General features: G+C 41.1%; 1 protein-coding gene across 2 annotated transcripts in view; it reads left to right on the forward strand.

Annotated features, from left to right (window-relative positions):
• The first annotated feature begins 2,021 nt into the window (after positions 1 to 2,021).
• The window catches only part of MSH4 (mutS homolog 4), a 40,717-nt gene continuing 27,570 nt past the window's right edge, over positions 2,022 to 15,168 (forward strand). For both annotated transcript variants that reach the window (XM_075181931.1, XM_075181932.1), the window contains exons 1-5: positions 2,022 to 2,312; positions 3,886 to 4,056; positions 6,297 to 6,460; positions 12,446 to 12,556; positions 13,909 to 14,024. In XM_075181931.1, coding sequence (XP_075038032.1) covers positions 2,063 to 2,312; positions 3,886 to 4,056; positions 6,297 to 6,460; positions 12,446 to 12,556; positions 13,909 to 14,024 — 812 coding nt within the window. In that variant the 5' untranslated portion in view covers positions 2,022 to 2,062. The remainder of the gene's footprint in view (positions 2,313 to 3,885; positions 4,057 to 6,296; positions 6,461 to 12,445; positions 12,557 to 13,908; positions 14,025 to 15,168) is intronic.

A 15,168-nucleotide genomic window follows, 5' to 3' on the forward strand; every position in this document is an offset into this window, starting at 1 on the left:
TGGTTGCTATAGATTAGTGCAAATTTTGCACATAAAAACAGTGTTCAGAAATGAGCCCAAGACACATAACATCTGAGGAGTTTATAGTCCATAATGTATGTATTGTGGAATTGTCTTAACTTGTTAAAAGTCGAAGCTTTGACCATGATAAAGAGTAATATAAACATCATCTCTACTGTGTTTTATTATCATATACTTGTGCACAAAGTATATAACAGAGTATTATTGATCCTAGGTTGTGGTATAATCTTCAGGAGACCCTACCGTCTACTGTAAACTTGTAGTTCCACAACTGTTGGGGTAGCATAGGTTGCCTGTCCTATACAATACTGATTTAGGCATCCTATGGCTCGTTTTATAAGATGCTTTAAAGAGTGTATGTGGGGATAATCCTGGGTTATTGTGTATTATTTTTTTATCATACAAAAGCATACGTAGGGGTCTATTTATTAAAAGACGAAAAGCCCTATGGCCAGCTTTGCCCTGTACACCACCACTGCCGATAGGAATAAAATACTGTGCAATTGGGAACTCACTTAAAATCCTTAAAATTTACAGATATGCTTTCTCGTTCCTGTGTATGAATTAACAGCATCCTCATCTTTTCCACAGGAACCCTGTGATAGGTGATGTCAGCTGAATTGTTGTTCCAATTCTGCATAGAGTGCGTACACACTGCAGAATTGGAACAACATTGTTCCATCAAGTCAGTTTGAAAATCTCGATCACTGATTCAGTGTGCTTTGGAACAATACTCATTCATTGTTCCGGAGTATTATCACTATTGTGATATTGGGCCAATCAATCGTTTATAGTCTGATTGGCCCGATAATCGGCTGAAAACACTAGTGTGTACCCAGCCTAAGGCAGTAGGAAGTATATTTAACAAGCTTGTGGGGGTACATGTACTGCCACAATAATTCTTATGAAATTATATTACAGGCAGTGTGGTTCTGAAAATAAACAAGGTTTGGTGATTAGAAATCTCAATTGCACGTATAGATCTGTGGCAATACTAATAACTAAAGCTAGAATCTCCTGTCTGTATTACAGTATTTATTGTAATAATACTAAATAAACTAACAATAGAAGACAACAATAGGAATATAGCAACATTAAATGCTTGTATGAGAAATAATTGCCTGGGCACAATATAGTAATACAGACACAATATTCCACTTTTAGTTAATAGTATTTCCACAGTTCTATATGTGTAATTGCGATTTCACAACAAGACCAAACATTGTTTATTTTCAGAATCACTGCATTTAATGTAATTTAATTATTTTTTTAAGAGTGTATGTAGAACTTGAGTTTCCTATTATTACTTTGACTAGAGCTTGGATATCTCTATACTTGATCTGTTCTCATTATAGATATCGCTTAGAGTTAGACCACCTTGAGCGCAGATCATTCCATATATATTACAATACTTCTTTTATCACCAGATGTTACTAAATGGACCCCATAGAGCTGTATGTCCCATTAATACTAGACTGGTATATTTAATACACCTGAACTTACACAATAGATCTCAATATAGAAGTACACTGGACTGTGAAAAGTATACAATACAAAGAACATTTAAAATAGTACTGTGCAATTATACAAACAGAATAGAAAAGGTGTCATAATTCAAAATAAATACTGAGTTATAACAGCACATAATTACATTCAGTATGCGATGATGTAGTTATTTGTTAAGGATAATAATACAAATACACACAAGATAAATGATACAGAGCTGGGAAATGGCATCTAGAAGTGGTGCTGAGCATACAGAATAGGACTTGGATATAAGAATTACATAGAGAAGAGAACTGGTGTATTTGAGGAATATCGATTTAGACAACAGTAAAAAAATAGAAAATGTAGATGTCATAGATGGAAAGTGCACAACTAATAAGTTATCAGTGTTTATCATACAGATACATGAGATGATGATCAGTACAGCTATATATATATATATATATATTATATTGGGGGTGAGGGTGGTTCCCGCCATTATGCGGTGACGTCACCGGGTGTCAGTGACACGGAGACTCTGGGTGTTCCCCGTCACATGGCGTTTATCTCGGGTGTTCCCCGCCACACAGCGGGTGTGTCGGGTGTTCGCTGGCCTGTGCCGGGTAGTTCAGATTCATCTTGTTATTCGGGTCGTGAAACCCCCCCTCACTCCGGGTCACACCGTCCTCTGACCCTGCTAAGGTCCCCGAGTGACCCGGGAGCCTCCTCCAGCACCCGGCCATCTCCAGCGGCGGCTTCTGTGTGTGGGCTCACCCCGGGTCCCGGCAGTGGGGACCAGCGAAGGGGTGAGGAGTCAGAGAGACATGTGGGTCACCACTATGGGGTAACTAGAGAACAGCGCAGGGGTGAGAGGGTCACCACTATGGGGTAACTAGAGAACAGCGCAGGGGTGAGAGGGTCACCACTATAGGGTAACTAGAGAACAGCGCAGGGGTGAGAGGGTCGCCACTATAGGGTAACTAGAGAACAGCGCAGGGGTGAGAGGGTCACCACTATGGGGTAACTAGAGAACAGCGCAGGGGTGAGAGGGTCACCACTATAGGGTAACTAGAGAACAGTGCAGGAGTGAGAGGGTCACCACTATGGGGTAAATAGAGAACAGCGCAGGGGTGAGAGGGTCACCACCATGGGGTAACTAGAGAACAGCGCAGGAGTGAGAGGGTCACCACTATAGGGTAACTAGAGAACAGTGCAGGAGTGAGAGGGTCACCACTATGGGCTAACATTAGAGAACAGGGCAGGGATGAGAGGGTCACCACAATGGGGTAACAGAAGAGAACAGCGCAGGGGTGAGAGGGTTACCACTATAGGATAACTAGAGAACAGTGCAGGGGTGAGAGGGTCACCACTATGGGGTAACTAGAGAACAGCGCAGGAGTGAGACGGTCACCACTATGTGGTAACTAGAGAACAGCGCAGGGGTGAGAGGGTCACCACTATGGGCTAACATTAGAGAACAGGGCAGGGGTGAGGGTCACCACTATAGGGTAACAGAAGAGAACAGGGAAGGGGTGAGAGGGTCACCACTATAGGGTAACAGAAGAGAACAGGGCAGGGGTGAGAGGGTCACCACTATAGGGTAACAGAAGAGAACAGGGAAGGGGTGAGAGGGTCACCACTATAGGGTAACAGAAGAGAACAGGGCAGGGGTGAGAGGATCACCACCATAAGGTAACAGAAGAGAGTAAGACAGAGGGCAGGGGAGAGAGTCACCACTAAGGGGTAACATTAGAGAGCAGGGCAGGGATGAGAGGGTCACCACAATGGGGTAACATTAGAGAGCAGGGCAGGGATGAGAGGGTCACCACAATGGGGTAACATTAGAGAGCAGGGCAGGGATGAAAGGGTCACCACAATGGGGTAACAGAAGAGAACAGGGCAGGGGTGAGAGGGTCACCACAATAGGATAATAGAACAGTGCAGGGATGAGAGGGTCACTACGATGGGGTAACATTAGAGAGCAGGGCAGGGATGAGAGGGTCACCACAATGGGGTAACAAGAGGGCAGGGGTGAGAGGGTCACCACAATGGGGTAACAGAAGAGGGCAGGGCAGGGGTGAGAGGGTCACCACAATGGGGTAACAGAAGAGGGCAGGGATGAGGGTTCACCTCCAAATAAAGACTGAAGTAAAAGTGTGCTTATCGCAAATCAGTATTTCTGACTGGAAATTTCAAATAAAACATCTTAACTTGTTCTTACTCAACTTTCATTAGTTTCCCACAATGTGAAACCAGACTTTATCTCCATTATCAAACCTGGCTTCAAACTAGAAAAATAAAATCAAATTTGGCCACCACACCTTGTTTTATTTATTTAATGTAATTATTTGACATGTATTATTCTTTTTTTTCCCGTAGAATCATATTTTGCAGACAAAAGTTCTTTTACAGAAAATGCCAGTGCCTTTAATGTCACCTCTGTTACCAGCAGTTCCTCCAGGAGGGGTCCTAACCACCCCTGTCCTGGACAAGCAGCAGGAGGCTACTTTACCAAGTCCAAAATACAGACTCCAGTGACGGGATACACAGGTATCGCTCTCAGGTTATTGTGTCATTGTACAATTATTTCCAAAGACATTCATTTTATTACGTAACAGGAGATATGGATTATTTATACATACTGGAGAATTGTTTGCTTTTTCCTAAGTTTCTTGTTTATGAAATGTTTGTTTGTTTGTTTGTTTGTTCAGGATAAGGAAATGTGAGTAGAGTTTTGCAAAGGAGAGACGGTTTAGCAGGCATTCTTGTAATGTAAAAGAAAGGTGGTCATCACTGTAGCTTAGGTGGGACAAAGTACACATAAGTAGAAAGCTAAACATTATTTTTTTTATTTTTAATACAACCATTGTCTACACACAGTGGAGATATCCCTTTCTGGGCTGAATAAATATTCATGAGAATGCAGCCTATTAGTTCAGTAGATATCCCCATTTTGTTTACTACAACTACTTTTGCCTAATTAAGTATATTATTGCTAAAAATACAATGGGAATAAGGAGGCTTGTGTACACAATAATAATATAAAATATTATTAAAACATTGTTAGCAGTTAAAGCAGCAATCTCTTGAATAAAGAATCAAATGTGGTTTTTAACATAAATCACTGGGGCAGTCTGTAAGAAGAATGTAACATTTTGCCTTTTTTTTTTTCTTTACGGCTGCTATTAATGATTTATGAATTTTTGGATTACCATGACAACCACAGTCACATATCACATGATGTAGTGAGTAGAGAGGCTTTGGAGCGCTCTTCTGATCTCTTTTTCCACTGACATCCTCCTTCTCCCCTATCTGCCTGTTTCTGTGTAGCAGACTGATTGTGTCTGACAGGGAGTATTTGTTCGCCAACCAGAGAGATATTAAAAAGGAGATAATGATTTGTAGGAGGGTCGCTCAGAACAATGACTATCAGATGCATGCTTAAAAGATACTTAACTTGCTATTGAAAAAGAAAAAAATCTACTTGGGATTGCATATATATATATTAGTTTGGGCAGGGGATTTGCTAAAATAGGGTCATGAGTACCAACACTAAAGGGATTGGCTACCTATGTTTTGTGCCCTGACCCCACAATAAAGACGATTGCAGAGTCTGATTATCCCTCCCATATGTAAATGTTCTGCCACTTAGGTGGTTGTGTATTGTAAAGCTGGGTACACACTAGAGAAATTTCGACCAACTTTTTAATGCGAGTGATTTTACATGCGACCGATGGTCCGATCGCTCGGTCCATGGACTGCATACACACTAGCCTTGTTTAGGACGATAAAGGGAAGAGCGGACGTCCCTTTAGCGACTTTTTACAGCCATATTGTCGTGAGCAGCGACTGTAATTTCGTACTCACTGTTGTGGATCGGTCGGAAGTTTATACACACTGCACAGCGGAAACGAGATTGGACCGAAAATATTAAACGGTAGGACCAACCAAATGAGGCGACAATCGTCCATTTGGGCAGACTTTCGACCATCCTGTCACTGCACACACTGACCCGACTTTTGAACGAGCGGCCGTATGTCGGCTGATTGAGCCGATTATTGGACGAAAACCGTGTAGTGTGTACCCAGCTTTAGCAACAGCAGTGTAGTTTCATGTTGGATTAAGAGGGACACTTTAATGTGTAAGCTTCTGTTATTTACTTTATGTGATTGTAAGCTGCACATTCATGGATATTGTGTCACCCATCAATATGGCTGTCTGCAGTGTAAGTAGGCGACAGGAACTCAAATTTACATTTCACTGTATCAGTAAAGAATAAAAATATGCTTAAAAAAACAGAAAGGGTATTTATTAAACATTTAGGGCTATATTTACTAAACTGCTGGCTTGAAGAAGTGGAGATTTTGCCTATAGCAACCAGTCAGATTCTAGCTGTCATTTTGTAGAATGTACTAAATAAATGATAACTAGAATCTGATTGGTTGCTATAGGCAACATCTCCACTTTTTCAAACCCGCAGTTTAGTAAATATACCCCTTAGAGGCAAAACCTAATATTAAGCTACCCACATTAGTAAATATTTACAGGCTTAAACAGGCAATTTTGTCAGCCAGTTTGGCACAATTAAACCAAATTGGACCGTAATTCATTTGTGAACCTAAACTGACCACCAAAGATGGCCGATAATGACTAAAACCTTGTTCCCTATTGAAAATACAATGTTGAGGTGACTGTGATTGCTACATTTGTGCACTTCAGACTTACTGCGTGTTAAATGTACCTAATATAATATACCAGCATGCGCTTTCCTATACCCTCTAATTTTCCAGCGACAACGTCGTCTGCGATATCAGCTCAGTCCGCAGCCTCCGTCATTGTAGCCGTTGCGGAAGGAAGAGGACTTGCCAGAGGAGAGATAGGCATGGCTAGTTTGGATTTAAAGAACCCTGATGTTGTTTTATCCCAGTTTGCAGACAGCACCATATATGTCAAGGTGAAAGTATATGTCTCTGTATTATGTTGTAGCAAATACGTGTTACTTAATAGATCATTTTAATGTTTAAAGGAGAACTATCATTAGTATACTCACTGCCTATTGTTCCTCAGTTTGTGCGGTATGTGTGACGCCGTCTATGGTTTAACCTATGGGGCTTTTATCTAGCCCAAACAATTTAATGTAATAAAAAATTGTGTTATTTTTATGACTACCATGATCAGACAGTGCCTCGATTTTAAAGAGCGCTTCAGGGCTGCTATAAGGGATTCAGAGGCACAAGTGTGAATTCTGTACCACCATTCTTAAGCTGTATATTTTCTTACTCTCCCTTTGTATTTATCTAATGTAAATATTAAGGGATGAATTAGTAAAATATTATTGTTCTAGGATTGAACCTGTTTACTATGATTGTGCTATTAAGTCTGCTTGTGGATCCCATCATTTAGTAGAATTGCCCTTATTTGTCTCATGTTCCCTATAATCCCTTTATTTTCTCCCATAGCCTCTCAGTCACTTTTATTTAGGTGTAGTAATCTGGCTGATTCAGTTCCTGAATTGTCTTTGCTTACATGGCGCTGTGGAATTGGTGGCGCTGTATAAATAGATGATGATGACAGGGTTTGGGTTACCAAAGTCCAAATGATCTCTTAGAGTGATGTTACTTGGTGTCACGATTAATAAATTCCTTATACTCAATATGACATGCCAGCTGCTCCTCTACGGTAGACTGCCAACATCCATTCTGGTTATGGGCACCCTATAAAACAGGCCTCCAGTGAAGAGTTTGTATATGTAGACAATCTGTCACCCTCCCTGTCAGCTGTGGTAAAACAATGGCACTCTACACTAGGAGCTATTACTTGCTGTATAGAGGGTCTGACACCGGCCTACTGTGACATGCAGAAACCGCGGGACAGGATAAGTGTTGTACAGGCCAGGGATGGAGAGGTGTAGGACACTGTCTATGCAGACAGTGCAACAGGAAGTTGCCATGAGACTTGGAGAGCAGGATGTCTGAGAAGACAGAGGGGAGAATATTTTGGGAAGGATTCCTTTACAGCTGGAACACATTAAGTGCCCTCTAGATGTTACAGTGTCAGGAGATGTTAAGGTGTTTATCAGTTTAAACTGGGTCCCCTTACTCATCTGTACAGTAAGGGTATCACTTGACCCTGTTAGTGGCAGGAAGAGTTAACCTTTTAATAATATCTACATTTTTATACATATTGCATAACACCGTGTGACATGACAGATTACCTAGATGGACTTGAAACCAAGACATTTCTGAGGATACTGTAGGACGCAGGGAGGGTATGACAGTGTTTGGTAGAACCAAGCTGGAGGGAGGACAGTAGTTAGTTAGTTTAGATACTCAAACACCACAATCCAGACAGTTGCGGCATTTGCTCCCTTGGTTTACTAACACTCTCATAGAGTCTGATGCCACCTCCCAAACAAAGGAGCCACCTAATGAAAGCACATTTGGTCCCTTTCTCTCATTCCATTGTACAATCCCCCAAACCTCCTCCTGGCCACCTGGATGCCCGCTCCCAAAACCAAGCAACCACCCATCCAAGTGTTTCCATAAGACCCACTGATTCCCATGGATTGCCCTCCCAAAGAAAGAGTAGCACACACTGCTCGGCCAATGCTTCCCCCACTTAATAGTGTAATACCTTCAGACTGGAGTCAGCACTTCCACCGCAGCTAGGAATTCCTTCCTCCAGTAACTCCGGCCGTCCAGAGTTTGATGTTACGGGGTGCAGTACACCTCCTCGTATTGCCGCATGTGACCTCTTAACCGCATAGTCTTGGTCTTGTTGGGCATGTGTTTGGGATACCTCTGCTGGGTGCGCCCTTTATCTGTTCCTCTGAAGCAAGATATCTGGGTCGGATAATTTTCTTTTTGTTCATACCAGCCTCACCTAAACTGGGGGACTGCAGGTCTTTAGTAAGTATGACAACACTATGCTACATCAGTGACGTGCTGATAATATACACAAAGCTTTCTCTTATTTATAGTTGGAGTTCTGTATATCCTGTAAATATGTGTTTTAATACTTAAAACTGCAGCATGCACTGCAGTACAGGCCACTGTATGCTTTGGAGCATACTAAATTCACATTACACCCAATCACCTTCAAGATAGTAGGACCACAGTGTGGCTCATTTCTGACCTATGTAGCGTTTTATTATGCAATGTAGTTAAAAAGACAGATCTGTGTGGAAGTGCAAAATGGGAGGCAGATGATGAAGGCCTGACTGATGAGCCCGGCTTTAGACAGTCAGGAATGTGAGTAAGGTTTTGTTAAGTTGCACACCGAGGCTTCCACAACTTTCACAACATTTTACACAGAATATGCTACACAAGCCAGCGCCTCTACAGGGAAGACACCCCAGAGTGTAGGAAATGTGTCTTAGATGCCGGGTGATTTATATGGCATTGTCCGATGTTGCAGCACTATTGTCAGTAGATGCGTAAAAGACCAAGCTAGATTGATGATTTTAATAATAGTGAAAGCACTTGAAATTGTGGTTAGGAAGCTCTTTTCTCTGGGCTGTGAAAGAGTTGCCCCGAGGTGGATGACTCCCGATCCCTCATGCCTTGATCAGTGGGAAGCCTCAGTAGTGTGATAAAACTAGAGAAATTGTTATAGAAATACAGTAATAAACCCCTAATACACAGTGCCAGTTGGGGACAGTGTTTGGATAACTTGGAACCAGAAACCTTAATCGCTTGACTTGATGTAAAGCATACAAGGCTAAGCAAGCAATGTGACACACAGGAACAGTTAGATTTTTTTACTATTGATTTAAGTATTCTGTATTTAAAAAGTAATACATAATACAACCTATTTATTATTTTGGGCAACAATGCTTCCTCAGAGATGTTAGTAGTAAAGACTCCTGGGAGTACATTTACTAAACTACAGGATTGAAAAAGTGGAGATGTTGCCTATAGTAAAAAATCAGATTCTAGCTGTCATTTTGTAGAATGTACTAAACAAATGATAACTAGAATCTGATTGGTTGCTATAGGCAACATCACTTTTTCAAACCTGCAGTTTAGTAAATATATCCGCTGGAATACCTACTATATGCACTTCTGATGTTTTTTTTCCCTTTGTATAAATTTGTACAATAATCTAAATAAAGCAGATTTAAAAAGTATATTTAATAAATGCATTCCTCTTATTATGTATTTACTACTTTTCTTTAAGTGAAAAAACAGTGTTTATGCTTCTTGTTTTCTACAGCCAAACATTTCTGTAATAAAGCAGATTATAAAGTAAATAATACATTGCATTAGCACATTTGTAAATAATTGTTCAGCACATACGAAACTAGAGCATACTAGCTGTATCATTTTTCATTACCTTGGCCAGGCCCTGCTAGTTAAAGCAAATCATGTGTTGTTCTCGAGATTCCATGTAGCAAAATGTGATTGATCCTTCCTCTTAGCCGGTTGTACATACCCATGTTATGTCATAGCCGTTTTTTCTTTTCTGAGCTTGCAAACGGGAAAGAATTTCAAGTGCTTTGCTGGAAAAGTTTCCAAATCGGGTAACACTTTCAAATTAAACACATAGGGCCTGATTCATGCTCGGATGCATCCTGCCCGCAAGTTGCATATTAAAAAAGAGCATGGAACTTGTGTGTAGTGCCGACAGTATTCAAATACAAACGTATCTCAAGATATGTTTCCATTTCATATGGTTGTATGTACGTTCTGCTTAAATGTAGACGGACAGAAGAGACTGCAGTATGCGCACATCTGCCCATACACCCCTCCATGCCGGCGCTGAAGTGGGCAGATGCGGGAGAATTGCCAGCTCTCCCGGGATTCCGGGACACCTACCCAGACATTCCGGGAGAGTTGGTATGTATGAGTGGACGTCCAAACATGAATTGGACACATAGAGCTTAATTCACAGTGCACAAAAAGGCAGAGGCACAACACAAACTCCTCTGTAGATTTGGGTAAGTGCGTGTAGATTTCCACCAAAGCACATGGGTTTACAGAACAAGCTGGCGGCGTTTGCAGAAGGGCGGAAGTTTGCACTGGGTGATGGGAGGATTTGTGCTAAGTATCGTGGAGGTGAACTGTGGAGCAATGAAAACGAGACTTCAATCTGCAGGGTGAGATTACTGAACTAAAGATAAAGGGGTCGAGAGGGTGCATTTTAGGGGTGTTCCGTGGTTTGCAGAGGGGAGCACGGCCATGGCCACTGGTCTGGATCTGTGTACTAGCTCTGGAGCTGTTGGAGATCAGATCTCGTTCTATAACGAGACACATTTTGCACCTTCGGCAGATGAGGGAATTTTTCGGTGCACTTTGCAAAACAAATCATTAAACACACACCTGTGACATGTAATAAAGACAGCCCCCATGTCCCCTCATTGTTATAACTTATGTAAGGCATTGATGAGGCTGCATGAAGCAGTACTTTAACTGAACAATGAATATGTTATATTTAGTGAAAGGGGTGGTTATAAAGTAATAGCAAGTTTTATACCTCTTCTCACACCTAGACGCACTTTGGGCCTGAGTCATTAAGGAAAGTAAGGCAAAAAAAGGAGTAAATGTTCTCTGTGACAAACCATGATACAATGCAAGGGGTGCAAATGAGTTTATTGTTTTGCACATAAGTTAAATACTGGCTGTTTTTTCATCTAGTACACAAATACTTGATAGCTTTTTTTTTACACTGAAATTTAAAGTTGATCTAGGACATACCCTACCCCAACTATAAAACTGCAGCACGCTGGCTCAGTGGTTAGCACTTCTGCCTCACATCACTGGGGTCATGAGTTTGATTCCCGACCATGGACTTATCTGTGTGGAGTTTTTATGTTCTCCCCGTGTTTGCGTGGGTTTACTCCGGGTGCTCCGGTTTCCTCCCACAATCCAAAAACATACTAGTAGGCTAATTGGCTGCTATCAAATTGACCCAAGTCTCTATCTCTCTGTGTGTTAGAGAATTTAGACTGTAAGCGCCAAAAGGCCAGGAACTGATGTGAGTGAGTTCTCTGTACATCGCTGCGGAATTAGTGGCGCTATATAAATATCTGATGATGTCCCCACATTTTAAATTTACCTCCCCTCCAATGCAACATGGTTTTGCCCAGGTGCAAAGTTACTCCTTTTTAGGCTTTGCTCTCCTTAAACACTCAGGACCATTTAGTTTATGGGGGTGTCTGTTATGAGCAGAGAATGGGCATGCACCTTAATGAGCACAGGGCAGAACATTGTACAGGTGCAGTGTAAATCAGGTCCACCGACTTTCAGTAGATCAAGTTACATTACACCCAGCTCCTTTCTATGTGACTGTACTCTCTTTACAGGATATTAACTCCTAAAATGCCCGAGTGCCTTTGATTTAACACTTACAATACCTGAGCCACTTATCTTATCAATTCCAGCACTGGAGAATCACACTTATACCTCCAATTATTAATTTATCTCACACAATGCACAGGCTCACACAATGCTACAACTCAGAGGTGAGGATTGCAGGCAGCAGCCTTCCATAGTCTTAGATCTGCCACCTCCGAGCAGTCCTAGGTAGTGATCGGACATATTGCTGCTATATTCAAGATCACACCATGAGTAAAGACTCTGCAGGGCTCATTTTAATAAAAGAGTAAATCCAGCTAGAGAGTGCACATTTGCATCTGGACAACCATGTTGCAATGCAACGTGTGTAAATGCAATTTATTTTTCTTTTTTTGCATGCAGGGAAGATATTTGCTACTTTTGCATGAAGCGTGCACACACACACATTGGGCATTAGAGTTGAGCTAGCAAGTGCCCCTCTCCCAACTCTGTACATTTTACCCCACCCACTAAAGCGCAACATGTTTTTGCCAAAGTTTAAATTGCACTTTCTAGCTGGATTTACTCCCTAACGCTAACTGAGGCCTTTAAAGACTTACGTTTTTTGTCTATGTTTTAATTATGTTGCGGGGGAAATTTTCTAGGTCATAACGAAGCTCCAAATTCTGACACCCCTAGAAATTTTGATGTCAAACACTGCCTGTGAAAGTGGGAAGACGACAGAGCTGTTCCGTCTCATAGCTGAAAATTTCAAGGTGAACTGTTTTCCTCTTTTCTTTAATTTCATATGCCCTGAATTTATTTAGAATGTCTGCAGCTAAAGAGGCTTAATGACGCGTTTGTGTTTGTTTCACTACTGAACATTAAATCATTTTAGCACCTTTATATTCAGGAGAAAATTAGATGCTTCTTCAATTTACGCACAATGCACAATACAGGTCTTCAATTCATCCCACTCATATAGAATGTTTACTAACGATTGTTCCAATTGTTATGCAATTCAAGATACACTCCCTTGTGACTCCACCGAACACATATTTTAAAGATATAATTTGTTTTACATACGGGGCCTGATTCACCTTTGCACACAAGTTTTGTTGCATGCTATACCTTGCGTTAAATAGCTGTGGGCATGCTGAGAAACGAACATTACACTGATGAATGCAATTCATGTCTGCTCACAAATGACACTTGAAACTGTGTTCGACTTGAAGGGTGGAACAGACAAGGGAAGGGGCAGATAAATATAGGCTATGCACAGTAAAGGTGTACCGAGGAGGTGCCCACTCAGATGTGGACGATTTAAGTCCTGTGTTTCTCTTAAGTACGTTGTTTTTTAGCCATTTGCACCAGCTCCAGTTTAGGGCAAAGTGTCCACTGATGGTGATGGCTAACATGGCTTAATTACATGTTTCCATCCCACTAGATAGCACAGAACATGTGGTAGATAGACTATAAAAGTGCATTTTATATACAGTACGCATTAAGAACATTCTGATTTATGTACTTAATGTGAAAAAGAATGTTTTTTACAAATGTTTTTATTAATGATTACAGCATTAAGAGGTAATTTAGTTTATAATTATTTTTTTGTGATGACGTTCGTACATTATATTGCACATATGTATGTACGTATCATGCACTCTGTTCAATCTGTCTACATATGGCGAGTAATGTTTTGCCAGAGTTGTTATATCCAGAGTCATATGGAAACGTGTCTTGAGATCCGAACTATAGTCAAGTTCCGTGCTCGTTTTACAGGTTTTCTCCGAAGATGAAACAGGCTCATTATGTTTATGTATAACATATACCATGTATCCTTACTTGTATTTCTTCATAAATATACAAATCCTAGTTGAATCTCTAGAAGTACCAGACTATTATTCTGTCCATACATGGTCGTCAGTGCTGACTCCAGTAATCCATCCCCATCTAGTCTCGCACAGCCATCTAGAAACCGGTGAATTTCCACAAAAGTGGGCACCGATCTCTTGCTCTTTTATAAATGAGCCTTAATTAGTTCTCTTTTATCCAGAGATTTAACCGTTAAATAGAGATTATATTTTATAAGTACTGTAATAAAAGATTTTTGTTTTGTGACCGGCAGGATGTGTCGTTTACTACAGTACAGAGAAAATACTTCAGTGAAACAAAGGGGCTGGAATACATTGAACAATTGTGTGCTCCAGAATTCAGCACTGTGTTAATGGAAGTTAAGACTAAGTAAGTATAAATGTCTTTCTGCGAAATTACTGCTGCCTACCATTCATGGAGATATACAGTATATCACTACACTTATATATATATATATATATATATATATATATATTATATATTACCTACGATTCGTAAAGACATACAAGGGCCTATTTATTAAACCTCTTTTTCATGTCAGTTCCCTGAAAACGGCTGTTTTCGGAGAATAGACACCAATGAAAGTATTTGTTTATTCTATCAACAGTGCATCGCTTATCTGCTGCTTTGCACTTTTTTTTCGTAATACATAGCAGCCCCCATAGATGTCTATGGGGACTGCTATGTACCACAATTTAACAATGAATGAAAATCCTTTTACACATATGGTAATGTATGCCGGCTCAGGCTGGTGTGCATTACCGTTTCTGCTATTTTTCAGCAGTGTTCAGCTCTGCTCCGAAGAGCATATGATCTCTCCCTGTCACACAGCGCATGTGTAGAGGGATCACATGATCCCTCCCTGTCACACAGCGCATGTGTGGAGGGATCACATGATCCCTCCCTGTCACACAGCGCATGTGTGGAGGGATCACATAATCCCTCCCTGTCACACAGCGCATGTGTGGAGGGATCACATGATCCCTCCCTGTCACACAGCGCATGTGTGGAGGGAACACATGATCCCTCCCTGTCACACAGCGCATGTGTGGAGGGAACACATGATCACTCCCTGTCACACTCCGCTCTCTGCAACACTGAAGTGCAGGGAAGTTTTCAGAGGGATCATGCGCACAAGGCTTCTGTGGACCGCACAGCAGCTTCGGGAAGGAAGAGGCAGTGAAAAGGTAAGTTTTTAACTTCACAGGAGCAGCAGATTTTCGTGACTGCTGTTCCTGTGGAGATGTTTTAATAAATATGAGAAATAGTTCAACCCTTATCAATACGATAAGCATTTAAAACTATTTTTCATTTTCTGCGGAGCTTGTTAAATATGCCCCTTAGTATATTACTACACTGTGTTTTATCTTTTATGTCCTGTAGGTGTCACTGTTTCCCCTGCTATCTGTAGTGGTCTATTCATCTGCTAGTATGAGTTGTGAGAATAATGTGTAATACTTTGCAGATTTACTTATATTCATTTGGTATTGATTCAAGTTTAATGCACAAATGA

Source organism: Mixophyes fleayi, chromosome 8 (genome assembly GCF_038048845.1).
Source record: "Mixophyes fleayi isolate aMixFle1 chromosome 8, aMixFle1.hap1, whole genome shotgun sequence".
Taxonomy (NCBI): Eukaryota; Metazoa; Chordata; class Amphibia; order Anura; family Limnodynastidae; genus Mixophyes; species Mixophyes fleayi.